Source organism: Neoarius graeffei, chromosome 10 (assembly GCF_027579695.1).
Source record: "Neoarius graeffei isolate fNeoGra1 chromosome 10, fNeoGra1.pri, whole genome shotgun sequence".
NCBI lineage: Eukaryota > Metazoa > Chordata > Actinopteri > Siluriformes > Ariidae > Neoarius > Neoarius graeffei.
In genome coordinates, this window is record NC_083578.1 from 86755173 (window position 1) to 86781238 (window position 26066).

The window sequence follows — 26066 nt, forward strand, 5'->3', positions numbered from 1 at the left end:
TCTTTAAATGATACATTTTCTCAGTTTAAACATTTGATATGTCATCTATGTTTTCTATTCTGAATAAAATATGGAATTTTGAAACTTCCACATCATTGCATTCCGTTTTTATTTACAATTTGTACTTTGTCCCAACTGTTTTGGAATCGGGGTTGTATCTTGAATTGGGTCATGGTGAAGCAGGAAAAAATAGTGGAGAATTTCGGGCCACGTGGCTCTAAATTTATTAATTGTTCTATTTTTAAAAAAAACCTAATGAAATTGGAAGTCTGTGATTCGAATTCAGTAGCTTTCGGTCCACTAAACAAAAATAATCGGGTGTTGGGGAAAATGTTTTTTATGACCTACACTTGAAAAATCTGAAAGGCAGTGTAGCTTTACATGTGTTTATAAATTTATAAAACTGACTGTATACTTCTCTGTTTTGAGTCAATAAATACATCATAAATTCATGCTCACTAATGCTAGCTAGACCGGCTAGTGGCCTAGTGGTAGCGTGTCTGCCTCTCGATCGGGAGATCGTGAGTTCTATTCACGGTCGGGTCATGCCAACGACCATCATAAAAATGGTACCTACTGCCATCTGGCAAGGCACGCTGCAGTACAGATGCGAGTGGGGAGTTAAACTCTCGTGGTTACCAGTGGACTAGCCCTCCACTGTAACCCTAGCTATGTAATAGGCGAGAGGCCGAGGGCTGCAGAAACGCAGATCGGCGCCGCCCGATGCGCAGGAAGGACTTTAACTTCAACTAAAATGCTAGCGAGCTTGTTGCTAAGCAAACATAAACTTTCATGGCGGTATTGATGTTTGATACCACTTTCTATCCGCAGTGCATCAAAAATTAGTTTCGTATTGCAGTATATAATATTATCTGAAATAACATTACTGCAGAGTTCTGGACCCTGTTCATGTAATAAGATATTACGTTGCATTATACAAAGCATTTTCAAGGTAAAATTTGGCTTGTGCGAATTGAAACAAGGAAGGGGACAAATATGCAGACACGCCACACTTGGCACTCGAGTCCTCTTTTTACTTCCATGCTCTTTGTCCTTTAAATAGCTAACGAGGTTAGCCATCATGCTACCAGCATTGTGTCATGTAGCAGTTAATAAAGAGCTGCATCGAGTGTGTATGTGTAACCTAAGGCTCAGACAGGCATTTCATGGTTTTATAACTTAAGCGTGCGATGGTTCCCCACGAGACGGACAAAAACAGAGACAGGATTGCACATGGAGTTATGAATAGGCTCGTTTGGAGCTGTGGACAGGAGTCCTGTGGTTACGGTGGCCTGCATTCAAGAAAGAAAGGCTTTCTAAACCTGACACGCAGATATGCATGCGCTCTTCCACGAGCCTGGGATCAGCCATGACTGGATACAGCTGTTGGACATCTGAAAGAGAGAGAGAAAGACAGACAGACAGACAGGCAGGCAGACAGACAGGCAGACAGATGGCTGCTGTTTTCCTTGGTTTCTCCAGGAACAGTGAGTCATATTCATCAAGTGTTCCTGAGTAAATGTAGTGATTTAGGATCAGCTCCTTTCTTTTTCCAGACAAGTGTACTTACTGTGAAGAGAAATGCAAAAATGATTCTGAGCAGCGTTATAAATATGCAGAAAATATTTGTCGCCAGATAAAAATAGAAATTATTTGCACCCAATTTAGCCGTTTTCTCCGACTCATATCCTGTAGCTCCATCTCGCTTTATCTCAGATTTCTTGTTTGTGACCCGAGCTAGCAACATCTACACTATGTCCTAGTTCATCTAATGTTAGCTAACTTGCTAAAAAACTTTTGGTACTGAATTATAAACTATAATATTTTGTCTAATGTTACACTCCAGTTTGCACTACAACACGGTTTGTTGAATTACGTAGCTAGCGGTTATTGGGTTACATGATATAATCAAGTCACAGTCCCTCCCACACCAGGATCTGGTCTTCCCAGGCAGTTTCCTGTCCCAGTACTACCCAGCTCTTTGAAGCACGTGGGTGCGGCACCGATCTCCATTTCTATAGCCCTCAGCCTCTTGCCGATCATCGCTAGGGTTACAGTGGGGGGCTAGTCCTCTGGTAACCGCGAGAGTTTGACTCCCTACTCACATCTGTATTATGGCATGCCTCGCCAGATGGCAGTAGATACCATTTTGATAATGGTCTTTGGTATGACCCAACCTCTAGAACTCGAGAACTTGTGCTCTTCCAGTCAAGAGGCGGACACACTTACCACTAGGCCAGCTTGTGGTTTACATGATATAATAGTTACCCTAAATTTAGCTAAATTGCTAATAGATTTACAATATATTACATTCCATTAATGGCATTTAGCAGATGCTCTTATCCAGAGCGACATACAACATACCCAGAGCAGCCTAGGGAGCAGTCAGGTGCCTTGCACAAGGGCACTTCAGCCATTCCTGCTGGTCCAGGGAATCGAACTGGTAACCTTTTGGTCCCAAAGCTGCTTCCCCAACACAAATGAGTTGGACCAGTCATATTTGGACGCCAGCATAGACTCGCAAAGCCAGGAGCAACACTTGTAAAGAGACAGTATAGTTCACCATTGTTGTTGTTGTGTTTTGTGCTAGTGTTGCTGGGAAAGCGAAGACTTAGACAGATGTATACAATGATGTAATGACATTTGCATTACATTATAGGCATTTAGCAGACGCTCTTATCCAGAGCGATATACAACAAGCACAGCAGTGGGCAGCCTGAGGAGCAGTTGGGGGTTAGGTGCCTTGCTCAAGGGTACTTCAGACATTCCTGCTGGTCCAGGGAATCAAATCAGCAACCTTTTGGTCCCAAAGCTGCTTCTCTAACCTTTATGCCATGGCTTCCCTATGACATGGCTCTATGGTGGCTGCTAGCCCATGAAAAAGCAAACTGCTTCTTAGCAGGTTCCCAGCTTGAATCAATTCCAAACCAGCACCTTGTTCACATTGGTGGAAAGGGGGCATCAATGTAGTAGCCTAATGTTAGCTAGCTTGCTATGGAGCCTAGCTCTGTTTCACACACCTTAATAATATATAGTTTGTTATTGAGCTAACGTTACACCAGAGTAGACTAACTAGCTATGCAACTAGCTAGTTCACGTGGGCTTTAGTTTTAATTCCTTTGAACTTTCTTTTGGACTTTTGATGTCTGCCAAGATTAATTCTAGCTAATGTGAAATGGGATTTTCCATATAAAGCTTTTCCAGACATTTACTAGCTAAATCAACCACGAGGTTGCCTAGTGGTTAGTGCGTCTGCCTCTTGACTGAGAGATCATGAGTTCTACTTGTGGTCGGGCCATACCAAAGACCATTATCAAAATGGTACCTACTGCCATCTGGTGAGGTGCACCACAATACAGATGTGAGTAGGGAGTCAAACTCTCGCGGTTACCAGAGGACTGGCTCCCCGCTGTAACCCAAGCTATGTAATAGGTGAGAGGCCAAGGGCTATGGAAGTGGAGATTGGCACCACCCAATGTGCTAAGTGGGAAGATCAGGTCCTGGCATGGGAGGGGACTAGCTAAACCAACTAGCCAAACTTGTACTGTACATCTAAAAGTTGACATACCCCCAGGGCTTTCAGTTGAACCCACCACTTCCTTTAAATTCTTGTTGTTGTTGCTATAAGCAGTCCATTGATGTTTATCAGACTGCCCATGTTCTCCTTTCACCCTCAGGATCAGAGTGCCCCAGATCCTTGGCTAATTCTCCTTCCTCAGCAAAAAGAGGCTCTCATCAAATTTCCCATTAGTTTCCACTTCCACGTTTAATTAAGGGCTTCTTTCCTTTCAGGCCCTGTAACGTAAACTAAAGTGAGTGTGTTTGAATCAAAGGTGAGTGCTTTAGTGTTTTATGGGCCTCTCTGTCTGTTGACTTTATGGGAGAATAATGGGGGTATCCTGCATCTCCCCTGGGCCTCGTCACAGAGATTAGAGGAAAGATCAAAAGCCTTTTATAAATAAAAGGGCTTCCCTATACATGCAGGGAGAGGTCTTTCCGTTGATTGTGGTTGAATGTTTAGTTAAGAGAGTGTTATGGGCGTGTGGTGGTGGTGGTCCGGAAACTAGGTGTGTGTTAACGTCTTTTTAATGAGGGGAAGTTGTATGGTTATGGATAATATTGTTTTAATGTAGCTGACTGGTTTATTTGATTGGTGGGATTCACAAGCTTAAGAAGATCATGTGGAACTGGAGGGTTCCTGCTCTCTGGTGGACCACATTTTGCTTCAGGAAATTCCTCCGTGTAAACAGGGGAACGTGGGCCAATGTATAAAACCACATACAGAATTGAGACCTCTTACAAAGGCCTTGTATGATTTTAATCTGACAACAGTTCTAAATTTGAGATGAATATTATACTTTAGATGATTTTTTGGAACAGGGTCTTGTACCACAGCACTCTTAAATTACTGAATCTGATTGGTCAGAAGATGTTGATTCATTTTCTATGTTGTATAATTGCAGCTATGTCAGTAGTGCCAGCTGCAAACAGGGCCAACCCAAGCCTTTATGGGGCCCTAAGCAGAATTTGATCTGGGCCCCTCCCCCTATTGCTTTGGCGCCAACAATACTATTGACCGTTTTCAATGCTTGATAAATTCGTACACCTGCTGTAAATGTAACACACCTATTATCAGTTTTATTGGTTGTATTACTGGTTGTGTTACTTACATCACACCAATGTCAATCTTCTATTGCTTTTAATCTTAAAAGATAGTAAAATTACAAGCGCGGTTTGGCGTTAATTAAAACTTTAATATCCAAAGTGATGCACTACTAAATGGCATACTGAAAGTGTTAGACTGAAAAGTAACAAAATACAGTAACAGCAGACAATGCATTTACTGTCAACAACATTTTAAACAAGTGTTGCCAGGCAAAACAAACCTCGCCAAGCAGCACTTATTTTATACCTATATGTTGATAATGGGGGCGGCACGGTGGTGTAGTGGTTAGTGCTGTCGCCTCACAGCAAGAAGGTCCGGGTTCGAGCCCCGTGGCCGGCGAGGGCCTTTCTGTGCGGAGTTTGCATGTTCTCCCCGTGTCCGCGTGGGTTTCCTCCGGGTGCTCCGGTTTCCCCCACAGTCCAAAGACATGCAGGTTAGGTTAACTGGTGACTCTAAATTGAGCGTAGGTGTGAATGTGAGTGTGAATGGTTGTCTGTGTCTATGTGTCAGCCCTGTGATGACCTGGCGACTTGTCCAGGGTGTACCCCGCCTTTCGCCCGTAGTCAGCTGGGATAGGCTCCAGCTTGCCTGCGACCCTGTAGAACAGGATAAAGCGGCTAGAGATAATGAGATGAGATGAGATGAGATGTTGATAATGGTAATATTTCTCAATCATCAGCTGTCAGGTTATAGTCCTATGAAAATCCATGACCTTGAGTTTGACATTTCAAAGTCATTCAAGGTCAAAGATCATGGTGCCAAATGAAAGCCCATATGGCACTTCCTATAAGTTGATAATTGTAAATATCTGTCTACCATCAACCGTTTTCAAGTTACAGCTCTCTGAAAACCCATGACCTTCAGTTTGACCTTTCAAGGTCACTCAAGGTCAAAGATCATGGTGCCAGATGAAAGGTCATATGGGAGTTCCTATATGCTCATAATAGTAAATGGCTGTCTACCATCAACCGTTTTCAAGTTACAGCTCTCTGAAAACCCGTGATCTTGAGTTTGACCTTTCAAAGTCATTCAAGGTCAAAGATCATGGTGCCAAATGAAAGCCCATATGGGAGTTCCTATATGCTCATAATAGTAAACATCTGTCTATCGAAAACCGTTTTTGAGTCATAATGGAAAATGTGTTATTTTGACCGAAAGGTTGATCTTTCCAGTGACCTTGACCTTCATCTTGACCTGATTACCCACAAAATTTAAATCAGGTAATCTACAGACCATTGCCCACCTACCCTGAAAATTTGAAGTCAATCGGTGCAACTGTCTAGACGCTAGATTGTTAACAGACACAAACAAACAAACAAACCGCACTGATTACAATACCTCACTCCGTTTACTCCGTCGCAAGTGAGGTAAAAATTGCAACATAGCTTATTTTCATTACAAAAATATACACCCAGTAGCAAGCTATTTTTAATTATTCTATCCACATTCACTGGATATGAGCAATCGTGCGCTCTGATTGGCTACTCTACTACTAGGATATCAGCTCATATACTGTGAGTAGAGGAAAACAAAATGGCAGAGCGTGTTGCTGAACCAACCGAGGACGAAATAAAAACTCTACTCGAAAACAAAACACCAAAAAAACCACACACACAAAAAAGCAACAAAATAATACATGGAATGAAAGTATTTGATGGTAAGAATGTATCTTTTTTAAATTTTTCAAGAATTATTATGATCGCATTTTTCACAAATTGCTTCTGTCATTTCGCTGGTTTGTTTACATTCTAAGCAGAAATGATTTTGTCAGATGTTTTGTATAAAATTTTTATTTATCGAATTTACAAAAAAAATTTAAAAATAAAAACGCTCCGTTTCTCAAAATCCAGTGAATGTGGACAGAATAAATCAGTTATTCCACTCAATCTCAGAGACTCAGATTGTTGGCGCGCCCGCATCCAAGACGCGCTATTTCGAATAATGAACGCATTGTCGAGAGGGGCAGGGGCCAATATGGACGCGAGCATTTTATACCCTATTTGGAACGTTTCGTGGCGTATTACAGACCCTCCAGGATTTCGCGATGTTGCGATTTGCAACTTCAACACAAATTCAACCAATCCCTGCGAATTCAGGGCGGTGTTGCAATTATATCCAATCACCGCAACTTTCCTGCAAATTTGACCAATCATTGGCGTCGTCTTGAGGTGCCATCGACAAACTACCTTCCGCCTTACTTCCAGTGTTGCTAGATTGGGCGGTTTCCCGCCCAGTTGGGGGTTTTCAGGTGCATTTTGGCGGGTTTTGAACATATTTTGGGCTGGTAAACGTCAGCAGTATCTGGCAACACTGCATGATGTGCGAGTCAGTGTTTATGTAGACTTAAATTCTGTTACTGAAAGTGTGTTATGTTTACAGTGAAGGACAGTGTGCACTTTACATTATTTTTTACTTAATACAAGAAATTAATGGATGCCAACATTTTTGCCAAAATGGTATTTTATTTTCCATTGTTTAGGCAGCTTCCGCATCATACTGTGAGATTCTGTTCAAATTGTTGTTTTTTTTCTTCTATGAAGCCTGAGCCATTTATTTTATTAGTTTATAATTATTGTTTAATTTAGTCTTCAGGAGAGACTGCCTGCACACAGTATTAGTATTAATAGTTTTTTTTTTCTTATATGAAAGCTGGGGCATTTATATTATATTTTAAGGTAACTTCATGTTGTGCTGTGAGGTTCTCTGCACTTTAACTTTTGAACCAGCAGGTGCATTTGGATAAGTAAAGCCTATTTTTCTGCATTTTTGTAGTCCTGGTAATCTTTTATATTGGTAAAGTTGTTTATAGGACCATTTCTCAGTGTCTTTTGTTTTTTTAATCAATAGTTTTTCAGTAATAACTTAATATTTAACATATCACTCAATTTTAATCACAAAAAGAGAAAATCGCAACAGTTTCTCGCAACTTTCACTTCCTCCCACAATGTAATCGCAACAAAAACCTAAAAAACACCGCAACTTTCATCGCAATTTTTTGGAAACCCCCCGCAACATCAGACATTTTAGCCCGCAACAATCACAAAAAAGGCCCGCGGAATCCTGGGGGGACTGATATTACTTGACTTCATGGTCTCAATATCGAAAATCTTGCACAAATATGCAACTTCCAACATAATTATCTGGATATTCAACAGATTTCAGCATCGGATGAATTTGTTTTGACCGCCGCCATATTGAATGTATGTTGGACCCGTTCGTGTATTTCCGCCGCCCTGTTTGTAGCGTCCCAAGCGAGTAAAACCTGATCCAAGTCTTTTGCTAGGTGGCGTCTTATGGTCTATGTACGAATATTCGAAAGAGACAAGAAAACATGGATAAGAAAAAAAAGAAAAATACATCTATTTTGTCATTCTTCGGCAGAAAGAGAGTACATTCACCTGAAAAAACTGATACCCCTGATACCCAAGGTAATTAGTCATACTAGATTTACAACATCAACTACTACAACAGCAACCACTACTACTACTGCTACTGCCGACTACTACTACTACTATAGACCTACACCAAACTGAAAACAAGTTAATAAAATAAATTATAATTTACAAGGAGGAGATAATATAGATGTGATATATAGTGGCCTGTGGTTGAATTCCAAAATATTGCCACTGATTAAACAATATCTCAATATATTTGGTTGAAGCATTGATTTTTGTCATCTACATTGCTTCATATGGCTTCTAATACCAAAAAAATAACCAGAATTGAGAAGAAAAAAACAGCCCCTGGGCTGCCCCAGCTGTTCATTGGGCTCGCTTCACTCACTAGGTTCGCTTCAACTGAAGGATAATCACTGGGCCCCCCATTGTAGAAACGGGCCCCTGTTTTTTTCCCAGGAGGGGCCCTGTGGGCCCCTTGACCTGCAAAACAATCTGAGTCTCTGCAATCTTGCCGTACATGGCTTATAGACAACTCGGTGCTATGCTACGTGCCTTGTCCGCTATCAGCTCATATACGACTCGATTTTGTGGAATAACTGTTAACTAGCTAGCTTGAGAAATTTTGATTTTAACATGACAAATCTACATAGCTACTGTTAGCTAATGTTAGATTAAAATGATAGCTAGCTAGCTAACCGTAGCTGAACATACTTTGACTGAATTGAAGGTTTGTTTAATGCATCTGTCTAGCCAGTGCATGCTTATGATAAAATGCTGTAATTAGTCACGCAAATATAACTTCACCTTGCTGTTTTTTTCTCATCTTCAGTTTTCTTCTTCTCTCTTTCCTCTCCTTCAGAAGCATATGTCCTTTTTTGCGATATTACTTTTTTTTGCTGCTTTTTCCATCCATGCAAAGGTAACCTAAAGTTAGTCTGACTGACCGCGCTTGCATTAAAATGCACTTAATATCCGTGACTGAACATCATGGAAAAACATTTCATGTGGGACATTTCAAGTGCGGGCGGCACGGTGGTGTAGTGGTTAGCGCTGTCGCCTCACAGCAAGAAGGTCCGGGTTCGAGCCCCGTGGCCGGCGAGGGCCTTTCTGTGCGGAGTTTGCATGCTCTCCCTGTGTCCGCGTGGGTTTCCTCCGGGTGCTCCGGTTTCCCCCACAGTCCAAAGACATGCAGGTTAGGTTAACTGGTGACTCTAAATTGAGCGTAGGTGTGAATGTGAGTGTGAATGGTTGTCTGTGTCTATATGTCAGCCCTGTGATGACCTGGCGACTTGTCCAGGGTGTACCCCGCCTTTCGCCCGTAGTCAGCTGGGATAGGCTCCAGCTTGCCCGCGACCCTGTAGAACAGGATAAAGCGGCTACAGATAATGAGATGAGATGAGACATTTCAAGTGCTCTTGGGGGTTCTCTGGTGGCCACATGGCTCCATGGAATTGTTTATATCTTGTTTACTTTTTAGCATTTTTGGAAGGAGTCTCCAGTACCAGCATGTTGAAAATCTCAGAGGTCAAGCTCAAAATTTTCTGACACCGCAAAGTGTTCAAGATAGATGAGTTTACGGCTTCTCATTAACATGACATTGGTTTTTCTTGCTTGTCCTGTATAAACAACATGAGCTTCGTAATTGTCTGGACTGAATCGCAGAACTTGGATCACTTAGTTCAGTTCTAAGCAGATTTAAGGTCTGGTGCTATAGTTTTCTGGAATTATAAAGGATTTCTAATACAAGCTTCAGGAAATCCGTTAGAATTATATGTACATGGTGGCAGTGTAATTTGTGTAACCCAGAGCGACAGCGTTCACTGCACTGTATTTAACCCTCAGAGGAGCTACACTACTCCACCTGGTCTATTCCCTTTCATTACACTGAAAAACAGATGACTGAGAAGGGACTGGGTTCCAGTAATGAGTAAGTGTGTACTTAAAAAGAAATTAACGTTGCTTTGGACCACAATGGAGCTTCCAGATGAAATTAGTGAAGCAACAGGAGCCTTAGATGAGATATGAGCTCAGTGTCAGTCATGCTTGGTCTCCCCACCACGAAGGTGCTGAAAACCCAATGAAACCACATGTTAAACTTTGAAGCGGACCTAATCAGATCAGGATGGGCTGTTCTGGTTAGATTATTCACGGCCGGAGACGTGTTTTCAGCATGTCGTGATCCTTTACGAATTATGACATGAAAAGGAGCTAATGTCATCACCTTCTTACGGTTTGTGTTTAAAGCCCATTAACGAGCTGCTTAAGTGGTTTACATAGGAATGACGCAATAGAGACACATCTGGACCAAGCAGATGTTGAAGGAGAGTCAAGAGTACCAAAGAATACAACCATAGAGGACCAAACGTGTTTTCTCGAAACTTTACAATTTTTGATATTAAATTTTAGACATTGAGTTCTAGATCATGTGGAGTTTTTTTTTTCTTCGTGTTTTAGACTTTCCTGTGAAATCCAGAGCTTGGTCGAGATCTACATTTAATGGTCAATGTTCTATAAATTCCTTCACTAGGCAGATGATTCTGCCAAGTCAGACAACTGACCGTTATACAGCTCTGTTAGCTGATCAGAGGCATAAATTTTCCATTGGATACCTTGAGGTCACTGGATGTCAGCCTGTAGCAGTTATTCTTCTTCTCTAGCCTTGGCACAAAATGTGAAAATGGCTTCCAAATATTTTTACTAGTTCTTTAAATGTTTAACGCTGGAATGTAGAGAAGCGAGAAGAAGGATGTGAGCTCTTTGTTCCAAAAATCCACAAAGTTATAGTCTGGAGTGTAGGTCAAAGACCAGGTAGGCAAGAATAAACTGGGATAATAATAAAAAGTCGAAAACAAGCATGAGTCAAGAAAGCAGACTTTACACGGGAACGGGAAAACAAGGCTGGGCGGATAACAACAGAAAAATGCAAAATATGATGAGGAAATGAGACAAAGGAAGCAGCAGTATGAGAAGCCAAACTAATTAGGGACTAAACACAGAACAGGTGTACATATTTGGGGGAAAAAAAACCAATATCAGGACAACGTTGCGTACTGAGAAGAAGAATTCCTGACTCTTTACTATCTAATCAAACTGGTTAAATGTTAAGATCACAAATCTCGTGTCTACACAGCTGGAACTCTTTACCGGATGACATTCAACCACTGTCAACTATTAAGAAATTTAAAGCTAGACTGCTTTTCAGCTTTTTCAAGTGTAGATCATAAAAAGAATTTTCCCGACACCCAGTTATTTTTGTTTAGTGGACTGAAAGCTACTGAATTCGATTCACAGACTTCCAATTTTATTAGTTTACAAAAATATTTTTGAAAAAGTAATGAATTTATCTTCACGTGGGCCTAAATTCTCTGCTATTTTTTCCTGCTTCACCATGACCCAATACAAGATACTACGTCATGCATCACGTGGTGGGCTTTCCCTGTTCGCACAAGGCATTGTGGGATACAAATTTGAAACAGGAGAGAAAAATGGAGGATGCGAATGAAACGTGAAAGAGCGACTACAGTAATGGAAAGCGAGAAGAAAAGACGTTATGTTATATACGAAGGAAAGGAAACGCAGGACCAAACTAATAAATATCGGCGCTCAGCGAGCACCTCGGTGTGATCAGCTGTTCGTTTAGCGACAGAATGATGGAACTGTCAGTGCACGCTCAAAGGTAAACCTGCACATGCGCACACACACACACACACACACACGGACTTCCTCTGTCTGCTTGACTGCGCAAAGCGAGCGATTTCATGCACATTATTTGCTTTAATCCCCTCAAATTAAATAACTTCCCAGCCACAGAACAGAACGGCCTGATATTTTGTGAGATATTACAGAAATAAACGTATATCACAATGACCACCTTTCAGAGGGAACTAAATTTCACCGATTTTATGAAACTGAAAGGCCGTCTAGCTTTAAAAGAGCTGTGAAAAGTTCCTTCATAGTAAATAATTAGACTTTGTTCTTTATTTATTTATTTTATTTTTTAATATTTTAATTTTTAAATATTTTTTCAACATTATTGTTATTTAAAAGTAAAAAAAAGAAATGGTTTTAGGTGAATTTTTAAAAATAAGTTCATGTCCCCATTTCAGTACCCATAAGCGTGGAATCACTCATATACATATGAGTGATTCCACGCTTATGGGTACTGAAATGGGGACATGAATTTATTCACCTAAAACCATTTCTTTTTTTTACCATCAGGTCACAAAACATGTAATCTTTAATGAATGATATGTTAAAAGATAACTTTAATTTTCTGAGATGTAATAAAAACATATTTATATGCCAAAGTCAAGCCTATGAGTTCCAAAATGATGTCTGTTACATTACTTCTGTTACGATTGTCCATCTCACGTGTTACAAATTAATTACAATCTAGCTATATACCATGTTAATCTTATTGAAAGAATGTGTATGTTTATTCTACTACACATGTTTATTAATTATATTTGCTAGAACATCACCTTCCTATGTTTCAAAAAGTAATTCTACATTGTTAAAATTGAGAATATATATGTCCACAACACTTCTGTTACGTTCTGACTTTGGCATATAAATATGTTTTTATTACATCTCAGAAAATTAAAGTTATCTTTTAACACATCATTCATTAAAGATTACATGTTTTGTGACCTGATGGTAAAAAAAGAAATGGTTTTAGGTGAATAAGTTCATGTCCCCATTTCAGTACCCATAAGCGTGGAATCACTCATATATATTTTTTCAACTTTTCCAGAGCTCCACTGAAAATCATATTGTATGATGCAGGTCTTCTGAATAAAGATCTGTTCTACTTCTACTTTAAAAATAAAAAAGTACATTCTGTGTATAATTATGCTGTACTTCTTAAACTCCATGAATTAAACTCTGTCCTGTGAATAATAATCACAACATATGACAATAATTTGACTGTGATCCTCAGTACAGTCAGGACATTCTCTACACCAGCTAGGGCTGCTCGATATTGGAAAAAATCAATATCACGATTTTTTCAGTAAATATTGATATCGCGATTTTTAAAACGATATTTATACACCTTTTTTTAAAGCCCTGATCATCAACACCTGAGGCACCGGGCCACATTTTTATAGTACAGGCCTCATAGGCTACCTGTCAACCCTTCCCGTTGTACCCTGAAACGCCTTTTACTTAAACTATTTACTGTGCAAGCGCGTACTTTGCATAGGTCCTATATCCTGCACAAGGCTCACGTTCTCCTCACTCAACATTTCCGATCACAGAGGATGGAGCCAGCGCTGGTATTACCAGTGATTACTGCGTAACGTCCACACTGGCTCGTAGCCAGCCAAGGATAAAATCTCTCTCACACACACACACACACTACAACGTAAGCTTGTGTGTTGTTAAGACACCAACATTAAACACGCACAATATAGAGACAAGTCCTTAAGAATTAACATACATGAAAATAGGCTTCTCTTCCTTCATCTTCCAAATGTGGACTCCGCTATCTTTTTGGCATGTCAGCATTGAAATACCATTTGCAGAGATATTTCACTCGCCATTAAGAAAAGTAAAAGCAACACATGATTAGGGCTACATGATTAGCAGGGGGACACCGTTTTAAGCGCACGGAATTTTAAAAACAATGTAATTACATCTGAGTCCGTCTACATCGCGCAATAAACCCGTCCTTAGCAGAACCTACTTCAAAGCATGATGCTAGCTGCAGATGCACAAGTCAAAATCAAATGAACCCAAGTAAACATGCCGCGGTGGGCAACATTAATAACCAAATTGCCTTACCTTAAAACGCTGCCTTGACCACAGGACGACGCGCAATTATTCCACTTAAATCCACACGGTTTAACACATCTAACACGGCTAGCAAGCTGGATATGTGCTAATATTGTTGTGCTTGTTTTCTTCCGTAGATGCCATTTTTACATTACCCAGTCCCACATCCAAAAATATGACGTAAATATATGTTAATTGTATTATTATAACTATTAGCAAGCAAATCAAACAACATATTAAGAAATCAATATATCAAATCACCCAACACGTATGAAAACAGAAGAACTGATTTTTTACTGTTGCGGAGATATCGCGGGAGTAGAATGGATGACGTATGCAAGGCTACGGTGTGCCTTAGGGGACAGAAGGGTTCGTTTTACCTTACTGTCACGTCAATGTTATTGTTGTTTTATTGCCATTGTAGAAATATTGTGCACGTCCCTTTCGACAAATGACAAAAAATCATTTCATATCGATATTATGAATTTTGATATCGTTTGACACCAATATTGATATCGTGATAAAAATACGATATATTGCACAGCTCTAACACCAGCACTGAATTAGAAACCCTCACAGTGTTTTATTTTCTTTGGTAGCTCTTGAATTGGTGATATTTAAGCTTATTACGTTGACATGCTTAAAGGAGAACTGAAGTCGTTTTTAAACTTGCTTTATTTCTTAATTATCGTGTTATTCAATTACGTTTTCGGTTTTAGTAACCTTATATCGTGACTCGTATTGGCAACTAATTGCAATTAAATATTATACTTATCGGCCTGTTCGGTTACATGGTCTATTTAACCATGTTGAATTTAGTTCGTTTGGTCCGCGGCAGGCGTCGCTTATCCGTGTGATCTTCATGAGACTTGTGCGAGACTTCGAAATGTCAAGTGTCAGCCAGGTGTCAGTGCCGCCATTTTGAAAACTGTTTTCCAAACGAAATATTGCACAAAAACGAGTTTAAATGACGCCTACTTTTTTCAAACTTTCCTGATTGCTATCAAAACAAACAAAACTTCCAGCTTGATTACGTCAGCATTCGAAAGCGGGCGCGCACGTCTTTTGGCAACGTTGGCAGATGTCGGTCGCTTTGATTTCCGCTGTACGTTTTACTTCCGTCCTACGATGTCTCACACAGGTCTCAACGAGTCTCGTTTATGGCCATCGCTTTGACGTATGGACTGATATATTACAGAGCATATTTCAAACACTCATAACTTGCTATCGCAGCGACAAAATAGCGATCAAAAATGCATTCCGATATTTAATAAAATGAGAGAAATAGAATTTTGATAATAAAAAATTTGCCTTCAGTTCTCCTTTAAAGGTACTGACTGCAAAGTCATCTGAAATTTTTACATTTTTTTTTATTGTGCATGGCATTTTCCTATGTCTTGCAAGAACAATATCATGCGGACAAATGAGATGTGATCATTTTGATGTGAGGGTCGCTCTTCTCCGTTTTGGGACCCTCATGAGGTAAACAGTACGGCCTTACGGAAACAGGAAACAGCCAAACGTGAGGGAGGAGCTTTAACTAATTAGCATAACTATGAAACTGCGTCACACCAAGATGGTGACTTGCGGAAAACATCGTGACTGCATCGACCTCGGAGAGTTTTGAGTCACAGGGATGTAATTTGTAGTTGACGTTCACGAATAGATCTGTGAAACAAAAGACGAATATTTCTATCTTTTCTTTGTTACTCCATTTGTCTGTAAGATCAAAACATTAGGTGTATGACTCCATACTCAGACTCACCAATCCAAGATGAGTGCTGCAAATTCTTCATCAGATTTCGCACCCGTTTCATCCTTCAGTTGATTCCAGCGGTCGATCTGTCCCTTCATGACAACCTTTTGGTTTCCATCACTTTCCTGGCGTACTTTTATAGCTGATTTGCTTTCATATCTTCGTTTTCTTTTCCACTGGATTTTAGCTGGCGGGAGAGCAGAGTCCGCCATGTTTGCCCACGCCGACTTGTTTTGGTTAAAAGTAGGTCAAACACGCCCCATGGTGGGCACATGATATCAAATGGGAACCGTCCGGGCCTTCTAGGCGTTCAGAGAACCCCAAACACTTCAGCATTTCAAATGTTATATTTAATTTCTTTCACTCGTTCATAATTTCATTCTAATTATTCTCTTCTAATTCTAATTTGGCCTCATTTTCTATCAAATTTGCTTCAGAAATGGAACCGTTACTGTCCGGAAAACATTAAAATCGAGTTATCCAATGAAATGTTTTTTGTTTGTTGTGTCTAGGCTGAGAAGAGTTTAGAGCTGCTCACTCATTGGTTAGGACTTCATTGCCAGGACAGAAGGCCATGGCAGTGTATGTTTATGTAGGAAGTGACAGATGAATTAACCAACCAGATTTTGATTTATAGTGGGAGGGACCAAAAATGTATCGCCCTAGGCCTTCTCAAAGGCCAACGTGAGCTTAAAGGACCAATCCACCGTACTTCCATAATGAAATATGCTCTTATCTGAATTGAGACGAGCTGCTCCGTACCTCTCCGAGCTTTGCGTGACCTCCCAGTCAGTCAGACGCAGTCAGATGCGCTGTCACTCCTGTTAGCAATGTAGCTAGGCTCAGTATGTCCAATGGTATTTTTTGGGGCTGTAGTTAGATGCGACCAAACTCTTCCACGTTTTTCCTGTTTACATAGGTTTATATGACCAGTGACATGAAACAAGTTCAGTTACACAAATTGAAACGTGGCGATTTTCTATGCTATGGAAAGTCCGCACTATAATGACAGGCGTACTAACACCTTCTGCGCGCTTCGGCAGCACATTGATATCTGAGCTCCGTATCAATGCGCTGTCGAAGCGCGCAGAAGGTGCTAGTACGCCTGTCATTATAGTGCGGACTTTCCATAGCATAGAAAATCGCCACGTTTCAATTTGTGTAACTGAACTTGTTTCATATCACTGCTCATATAAACCTATGTAAACAGGAAAAACGCGGAAGAGTTTGGTCGCATCTAACTACAGCCCCAAAAAATACCATTGGACATACTGAGCCTAGCTACATTGCTAACAGGAGTGACAGCGCGTCTGACTGCGTCTGACTGACTGGGAGGTCGCGCAAAGCTCGGAGAGGTACGGAGCAGCTCGTCTCAATTCAGATAAGAGCATATTTCATTATGGAAGTACAGTGGACTGTTCCTTTAACCACGAGTCGGCGCCGTCAGCGCAGCAGTGAAGTCACTTTCCAGCCGGTGTAGCGTTCATCAGTAGTGTTAGCGAATGCTAATAAAGCAATCAGTGCTATCTATCACGAGCAAGTAGCACAGGCTAACGACCGAGAAACTAAGACTTCTTTCTCCAGATTCTTCTTCCACGCTGCATGCTCGCTACAGTATTTTTCACTCAGACTTAAGTATTCATTTCCCTGTGTAATTTACTGAGTTACTTTTAAAATCAACATCGACAGCTACACACAACAGAGCGACCTGGCAGCCTGCCGCTAATCCCTTGCAAAATCTTTTGCCCTGTTGCTTTTTTGGTGTCTGGCTAAGGTTTTGGCTGAGCTCAAGCCCCTGCTCTAATAGTAACGGTTTGACACTGCGTGATACTGCTTCTCACTTGCTTCGGCAATCTCTGGAATCGTAAAATGCGGGATGCTTTTTATCTCAGCAAAACATTTACACATAGGATACATGGTGTGTGTGTGTGCAGCAGTGCAACTCCTCAATTTCAACTCAAATTAACTTCAAATCAACGCGAAACATCTCAAAACTCCAATAGCCATAGAAATAGAACGTTTTTGCCCAGAATTCAACTTTGTAATCAGAAACTTTAAGTATGAGTAGCAAAACAATAAAAATCAGTCCCTGGTGTTTTTTTTTTACACCCTTGCTTCATATGTTTCATGTACTGCATCATGTATCTATCTGATACCAACAAGAACCCGTAAAATTTTAAGTCAGGACATCCAATCACAGTTGGCTAAATGGGACATCATTCTATCCTTAGGACCGAATCAGATACCCAAACATCCAAATCCTAGTTTAACTCCTGAGTGTCTGAATGAAATCACCAAGTTACAAGTCAAACTATAAAGATCTATCTGTACAGCCGATACGGCTCAGATGTCTAAGGTCTTCTAAGGTTCTTTGTAAAATGTCTCTCTGTGAAACAGCATGAAATAAATTTTTTTTTAAAATCTGATTTTCTGGAGAGTTTCCGATATAGGCTTTGACATTTTTTCCACTTCTGCAGCATGGATAGCTTCATCTTGGATCTCTGCAGAGCTGAGAATACAAACGCTATACTCATTTTCTCTGCAAGTCAAGAGATTTTACAAAGCCTTAACAAGTCAGGCCTTGGAGAGCTCACGCCGCCTTGATCCATTTTGTTCTGCTTCCCGAAAAAGGGATTTTCTGGTTGTCCTGAAAACTGGCTCTGACGAGTGAGCACCAGCCAAAGTCTTTATTTCACTTCTGAGCCAGTGGATAACATGTTAGCATCTAAACCCATTAGGGAAAGCAATGAGATGGACAGCTGGGGTTTCAGAGGTGACCTCACCCGTTGGTGTTAAGCGTGTACTATTTATAGGGGAACTCTTTGGAGAACAGGAAGTATACAATTTCAGGGTTTCTGTGGAAACCGTTAACTCTCAGACCATTGGATGGGTAGCTGCGGACTCTGACGCATGTGGTTAAGTTTGTATTGGTAATTGCTATGTAGACTGCCAAATGCCAGAAACACCACTCAGATGCTCAGGTTTTATTTCTGTTTAGATTTCGTCGTACCTGTTGAGTGCTTGATTCTGATTGGTCAGAAAGTGTTGAATAATTTCTCTGACAGGAGTCCCAAGTTTATATCAATACTCCAAAGCTAATGTGATTTGTTTCTATGGTAAGAACTTCCACAGGGACTTGTATGATGGGTGGTCCAAATAAATGCATTTTTAAAAATCCGTGTCATCATGGATGTGTTGGAAGTTTTCTATTAAAAAAAAAAAGCTGTTCTGTTTATCGAACATTTATGGAAGGAGTCTCCAGTGTCAGGGCTGTCAGAGCTATAAATACGTTTTATGATATGGGACAAATGATCTTAGCAAGTAAAAATATATTGAATATATTATAAGTTGATGACAAAACATTTATAAGCTCATGAATCCTATTTCTAGATGTTTTTTTCAAATTTCTTCTAGAAAGTAGCCAAATTACCTGCCAACTGATCAGCACAATTTAGCTTGTTATTGGAAAACATCTAGAAATAGGCTTATTATATACACATTCTATCCACATTCACTAGATATGAGCAATCGCGCACTATGATTGGCTACTCTACTACTAGGCCATCAGCTCATATACTGTGAGTAGAGAAAAACAAAATGGCGGAGCGCATCAAGTTAGATATATCACTTTGTTGTCAAGTATTTAAAAGAAACAGAAATGGCTAAAACAATATAGACCCCCCCCCCCCCCCCCCCCCCCCCAAAAAAAAATACCTCCTGTTCCACACTCCAGCCCAGTCAGTGGCGGTAATGCACCTTTAAGTGGGTTTGCCAACTGCCAAAAAACCCTCAAGAAGAAGAAGAAAATGGCGGCGCGTGTTACTGAACCAACCGAGGATGAAATAAAAACACACACACACACACAAAACAACAAAATAATAAATGGAATAAAAGTATTTGGTGGTAAGAACATTATTTTTTTATTTTTCAATAATTATTATTATCACATTTTTCACAAATTGCTCCTGTCATTTCGCCGGTTTGTTTACATTCTAAGCGGAAATTATTTTGTCGGATGTTTTGTATAAAGATTTTATTGATTGAATTTGCAAAGAATAAAAATAAAAATGCTCCGTTTCTCAAAATCCAGTGAATGTGGATAGAATAAAACAGTTATTCCACTCAATCTCATTGTACATGGCTTATAGACAACTTGGTGCTCCGCATCTTATCGCCTGTCAGCTCATGTACGACTCGATTTCGTTGAATAACTGTTAAATATATATAAATTTACTCCTGCTATTATTCCACTGATCTCCTTGCTCCTGTTCATCTCCAGCTGCGTTCCTCTCCACTCTGGCCCACTATGAGATTGCCGTCCCAATCCGCGTTGGCCCCCAGGGCAAGTCTCTGTACGATGACGAGGCCTCATCCAGGCACAGACGCCATCGACGGAGCACCGAGACGAAACAGGAGGCCCCTGAGTCGCAGCTTTATTACCAGCTATCCACACCGAGCACTAGTCTCTTCATGAACCTCACGCTGCAGAGCGGCCTTCTGTCCCGCAAGTTCCGCATCGAGTACTGGAGGAAGGGCAGACTGGCGTGGAGTCACCCGTACTCATCCGGCTGCCAGTATGTGGGGCATCTGCAGCACCAGCCCCAGTCCAGCACTGTGGCCCTCAGTAACTGCAATGGCCTGGTAAGATCTTGCGTAGGTTTGAGTCGTGTCCTGAATCCTGTATGTTTGTAAAAGTTTTCAGTCATCAAGCTAATGCACTTGTGCTATCGTTTCTATATCATATCATAACACAAGCGAATCCACTTTGAAACTTGACCAGTCCTGTGCTATTCAGTTTGTTGTCTTGGACTGTCTTCTGTTCAACTTTTAGACCATTTTACCATTTGCTTGCCAATTTGGTCACCTGCCATTTCCCACCAATTCCACTGCACCCAGTGTTCCGGGATATTCTCCAGATAGACCACTGCCCTGACCAGAATGAATAAATAAGGCTACCGCTTCTTGCTCCAGGATTACTTCCTCTCTTCCTCGCTGGGTTTTGTCAGTTTTTTGGCTCAAAAAAAAATTTAAGTAAGCCACGTATAAAATGATGAAAAATACATAAACGCCAATTTGACTGGTTTAAACTCCATTCAGTGTGGAACTGGAACGTTTGATTTCATGCCATTTCTGCTGCTTAAATAGGCTGTGCCTGAAACCTGGATTTCAGCTGCCTGTCTTCTTATAGTCCTAGTGAAACCTAAAATTCAGGCAGTCACTCTGAATATTTCTCAACCGTATGCTACAGGACAGACAGTAAATTCTCCAGCATCCCGTATCTCTTCTGTTGAGTATACAGTTTCAGAGACAAACTTGACTTCTTGCTATGGGGTCATGATTTGTGACCTACCCACCTGGTATGACTCAAACCCTGCACTCTATAGTTTGGGATCTACCGTAACAAACCACAGGGCTCCTGAAGTACCTAATAATTGGCACTTAGAGTTGAACCAGGTGTGTCGAGTGTGTTAAACAGTAAAGCATTACTTAATGATTCCAAATCCGGTCCCTCGGGAACTCAGCACTTCGGAACTTTACACTTCAGCGTTTTTCCGGCTCTAATACAGCTCACTTGTTTCATCGAGGCTCTGTTTGCAGTCAGCAGACAACAGGTTTTCTTAGATATCTGTCAAGTATGATTACGTTAACCAGCTAGTTGAGTTGTGAACGATTGAATATGACTGAGGGTGCGTTCGAAATCGGGAAAATGCTATCTCGGGAGGATGTCTAACATGCCTAGACTGTAAAAATAATGGACAAAGCCTCTGTAACATCACTCATAGGATTTCTGAAGAGTGGGTTTGAAGCTCAAATAAGGAGGCTACAGGTGTCGCCATCTTGGCAGCACCTGACTCCGCCTAACATACATGTCAACCTATATGGAATGTCCGTATTTTATACGGATTTGATTCAATAAACGTAGTATACGGGCGTACAAATAAAGTTATACGGATTCTTTAAAAAAAACTTCAATATTTATTTAGAGCTATAATCAATTCCCACGATGATAAAAGAGCGCATAACATTTACAAACGTACTGTACACCACAGAAAGCACAAACAGCCAGTAAAGAGTTTTATGAAATCGCGCGTTATGTTGTGGTAGCGAGACTTTGTTCCACTTCTGATCATGCGCACACCGCATTGCGAGAATCCCGCCAACCGGGAAGTAACATTTTGTTTGAAAAGCGTATTTCCACCTGAGCGACTTTCACTAGCGACTGAAAAGATTCTGAATGGGCACTCCGGCAAGATCAATACAGACGCTTGCTGTGACATGCAGCCTCGTGAGGTATTGGTGCAGACTGCTAAAAAAGCTGTCATGGAGTACAATTCAGAACATTAGAGTGACACTTTGTGTTTTTGTCAAACATTGGAGCTTTGTATTCATTCTGAAGGTTTACTGTTATTAATATTGAATAAAAAGTAACTGGGATATATCATTGTTAATTATCATTCAAATTTTAGGTAAATTATTTTAATTTGCATCTTATACGGATTTTATAAGGGAAATACGGATTTTGGAGGTTGGTTATACAGGTTTGATTGACCAAAGGTTGACATGTATGGCCTAACTCCTGGCTAGTTCATAAACGGAGAAAGGGGCATGGATAGTGAAGCCAGGCCGCTGGAATAATATGGCTGGAACATGCCTACTAACCTTGAAGTTAACAAGCTAGCTATGCAAGCTAGCCAACAAGCTATTGGCTAAACTAAAAGAAGCTGCTCCATAAGATGCAGACCATAACCTCAATGGCCGGTTTACAAAAAAAATCACCGGGTGTGTAACCATCCGATAACATATTTCATCAAAGAGTGCCATCTTTTAGTCACTCAAGTTGTCAAATTGTCAGTCTGAGCTTAATTTACTGACAAGGGGACCCCGATAAACTTCAGCAGTGACTACATCAAAAATATTGAAAGGTTAGTACAATCTAATAAAGCAGATTAAAATAATTTACAGATGTAGTAGTGTGTAAACGTTGTGTTTGTATAGAAAAGTTCTTAGATGAAAATAGGCAAGGCTCCATAAATTATTTATTTTCTGAGGTAAGTTCTGCCAGCTAGCGGCTAACAATATGACACAAACCCAGCTGTCACTCAAATTGGCCCCGCCCCTAGTTATGCATAAATGTATGGCTCAGTATAATTTAAACTGTTGAATTATATAAAAATTCACCCCCTGTACAGTTGTCATGAAGAGGCAGAGGTGGACAAAGTACCCAACTTCATTACTTAAGTCAAAGTCCAGATCCCGCTGGTCAAATGTTACTCCGATACAAGTGAAAGTTGTTCAGTCAAATTTTTACTAAAGTTAAAGTACTGAAGTACTTGCTTTTAAAAATACTTAAGTATTAAAAGTACATTTTCTGTCAACACATCGTTGTATTATTGCCACAACGCTTACAAAACCTAACGCCGTTACCAAAGACAGAAATGTGAATTCACAAAATGAACGCATGCTGTGCATCATGGTGGTTTAACGTTAAGCTAGCTAGTCAGTGAAACTCCACCTGACATGCTAGCCAACTCTTTTTAAACTCGAAATCATATTGGGTAGCTAAGGACTTCAGATAGGTTATTCATGTTAGCGTAACTCCGTTTTTACATGCTAACTAACAGTGTCCAAGTTAACTAGCTATGTGTAAATGTTAGCCGTGGACAAGGCTACGGCAACTTGGCAGGCAAATCCATAGAAAGTCATTTGACTAACCAGACTGCATAGCTATTGTAACATTATTGCTAGCTCTAAAAGCACAGACAACTTCACTACAAGCTTTCTCTTGGAATAAAATGTTTACACACCTCAATATGCTTCCGCAAGTTGGACGGTGAGTTTTTGTAGGCCATGATGTGGTTTGTTTTCGGCAAACAGAGCAAACATTTAAAATGAAACGAATCTTTATTCCTTTCAGAAAACTGAAACATGGGTTCGAGGTAAAGCCATGAGTGCGTGCGTTCCCCAGAAGAACCGCCTCCTTCCGTTCTGTCATCAACTGATTGTGTTCAAATAACGCTGCTGAGAAATCACTGAACTTGATTTTATCCAGTCTATGGACGTGACGTGACTCTAGTGATTACTGATCGGCTGTCTCAGTGTCACCTGTGAAAAAAGCAATCACGTTTTAGAAAAGAAAAGAAAAAAGCATCCACTTTCAAAGCTGCTTCATAGTAACGAGTAACGAGGACATTGATAGAAATGTAGTGGAGTGAAAAAGTACGATATTTGTCTTTCAAATGTAGTGAAGTTAAAGTCATAAGTTTCCAAAAAAATACTCAAGTATAGATACTCAAAAAGTGTACTTAAGTACAGAACTCAAGTAAACATACTTCATTACTGTCCACCTCTGTGAAGAGGCAAACTACGGTAGCTATACAGACGGATACAGTTTTTTGTACCAGGCTGTAAACATGTTTGTTTTCGCTGTAAGGTTGGACATTAACATGGGGGTCTATGGGAATTGACTCGCTTTTGGAGCCGGCCTCAAGTGGTCATTTGAGGAACTGCAGATTTTAACACTTCCGCATTGGCTTCACTTTTCAGGAGCGGAGGTTGGCTCTTGCTAACATGATATCATAACTGCCCTAGTTGAAGGCATCATTGATGTATCCTTGATACTGCCTCTGCCTTGGTATTACCCATAAATCTGTGTGGCAACTCCCTCAATCTTCACAGAAAAATGAATTCATATGAGCAAGTTTAACTCCAGCATGCTGACATAATGGTGTTCTGACCTCTCACGTTACTGTAAATGCTATCCTAAAAGGTCATTCGAAACATTCTTAAAAGACGCCTTTGGTTGAAAGTCATGTTTTATGAAACACTTGTCTGTTGTGACAGCGAGGCAATATCCTCTCGTTTCAGACGCACCCTGAGCATGGCCTAAAACTCCACCCGAAATTCTGTCTGATTCGCCCATGTTAGCTAGCTTACTAGTATTAGCACTGAAGATATTAACTAACTGGCTTGGGTTAGCAGTGAAGAATGACTTTTTTTTTTTAAATACGAGTTTTTTCTCAGTATAGCTCATGTTTGCTAGCTGTCTGACATTTGATCCAACATTAGAATTGTAAAATTTGTGAATTTGACATAAAAAAACCCCTCACAAATTCTGTCTGTATAGATGTTGGCTTGCTGTTGAGCATTAGCAACAAAGATTGGAAATATTTGTGTGTATATGGGTCCGTCTCAGAAACTCTCGCATTTGGGACATTATGGTCAAAAAATAAATTTTCTAATTTTACTATTTTTTTGCATTTACCTAACACTCAATGTTTCTTTTGTCATGTTTAATAAGAATAAAGGTAGTATATTGCTTTATCTGACCTCCACTGTGGAAATTTTTTTTTATTACAATTCAAATGCTTTTGTAAAATTGATTTTCATATAAAATAACTACATCATGAAGAATTAAAGCCCCTCCTTCACAGATGAGTGAAAATATTGAATAAATTTCCTCTTTTTGATTGCTTGGGTTAAAAATGCCAAGTTATGATGACTGAATTGATTATTCACTTGAATATGAATAATATGATACATTTTGGGTATTTGATATGGCGAAATAGGACACAATGGAAAAATCAAGAACACACCGGAAAGATGAGAATAACGGCGGCGGTAAAAGAACAGCAACTGTACCGGCTGAAGGTCGCGCGGGTCTCTGCTGCGGTGCGCGAGCAACGGGACATCACTACCGCACCAGACGGAGCGCGAGGCAGGGGCGGGGCAAAATGACTGGCCGTAGATTCTATCAAAAGTTCGATCTAAATTGACCATGGTTGCAAAATATTGGCCAAAAATACGCAAACACGACAAAATATGAAAGTAAGATGAAAAAGAAACCTTCTATTGCCTTATACTGCAAGACTAAAACAAAATAAAACTGTCAAAACTCACCTTTTCAGCGATAACGTCCGAACAGATCACCAGAGGTGGAAAGAGTACTAAAATATTATACTCAAGTATAAGTACTGTTACTCTGATGAAATTTTACTTAAGTACAAGTAAAGTTACCAGACAAAAAATCTACTCAAGTAAAAGTAAAAAGTAGATCATTTAAAATGTACTTTGAGTAAAAGTAAAACGTTACTTTTAACAATGGGTGTTTTCTGCCTCCATTGTGTTGTGCAAAAATGAAAAAGAAGAGGAAACAAGGATATATGTACATCTCAACCCAGATGTTTTATTTAAAGGAAGTGTATCAAATTGAATGCTTAGGATAATGCTGCATTAAAACTGAGACAAACAAAAAAGGTCAATACACACAGTCATGTCGTTTACATCGCCCTGACCACACACAAAGCATTGTACACGAAATATGAAAGTGAAATGTTGCACCGAAATCTCGTAGCTTGCCTGTGTGCACTGTGCGTTATTGAACAATTCAATTCAAACATGATTTGTTTTGCTTAGTATTCCTTTCTGGCCTGTTGGATGTAGAATGGTAGGAGGGCTGATCACGTCAGGTTGG

The 26066-nt window shown here is 40.2% G+C and overlaps 1 protein-coding gene across 1 annotated transcript in view; it reads left to right on the forward strand.

The window, feature by feature from the left end:
• The window catches only part of adamts10 (ADAM metallopeptidase with thrombospondin type 1 motif, 10), a 175576-nt gene that overhangs the window by 21310 nt on the left and 128200 nt on the right, over positions 1-26066 (forward strand). The window contains exon 3 of the mRNA XM_060932511.1: positions 19875-20236. Coding sequence (XP_060788494.1) covers positions 19875-20236 — 362 coding nt within the window. The remainder of the gene's footprint in view (positions 1-19874; positions 20237-26066) is intronic.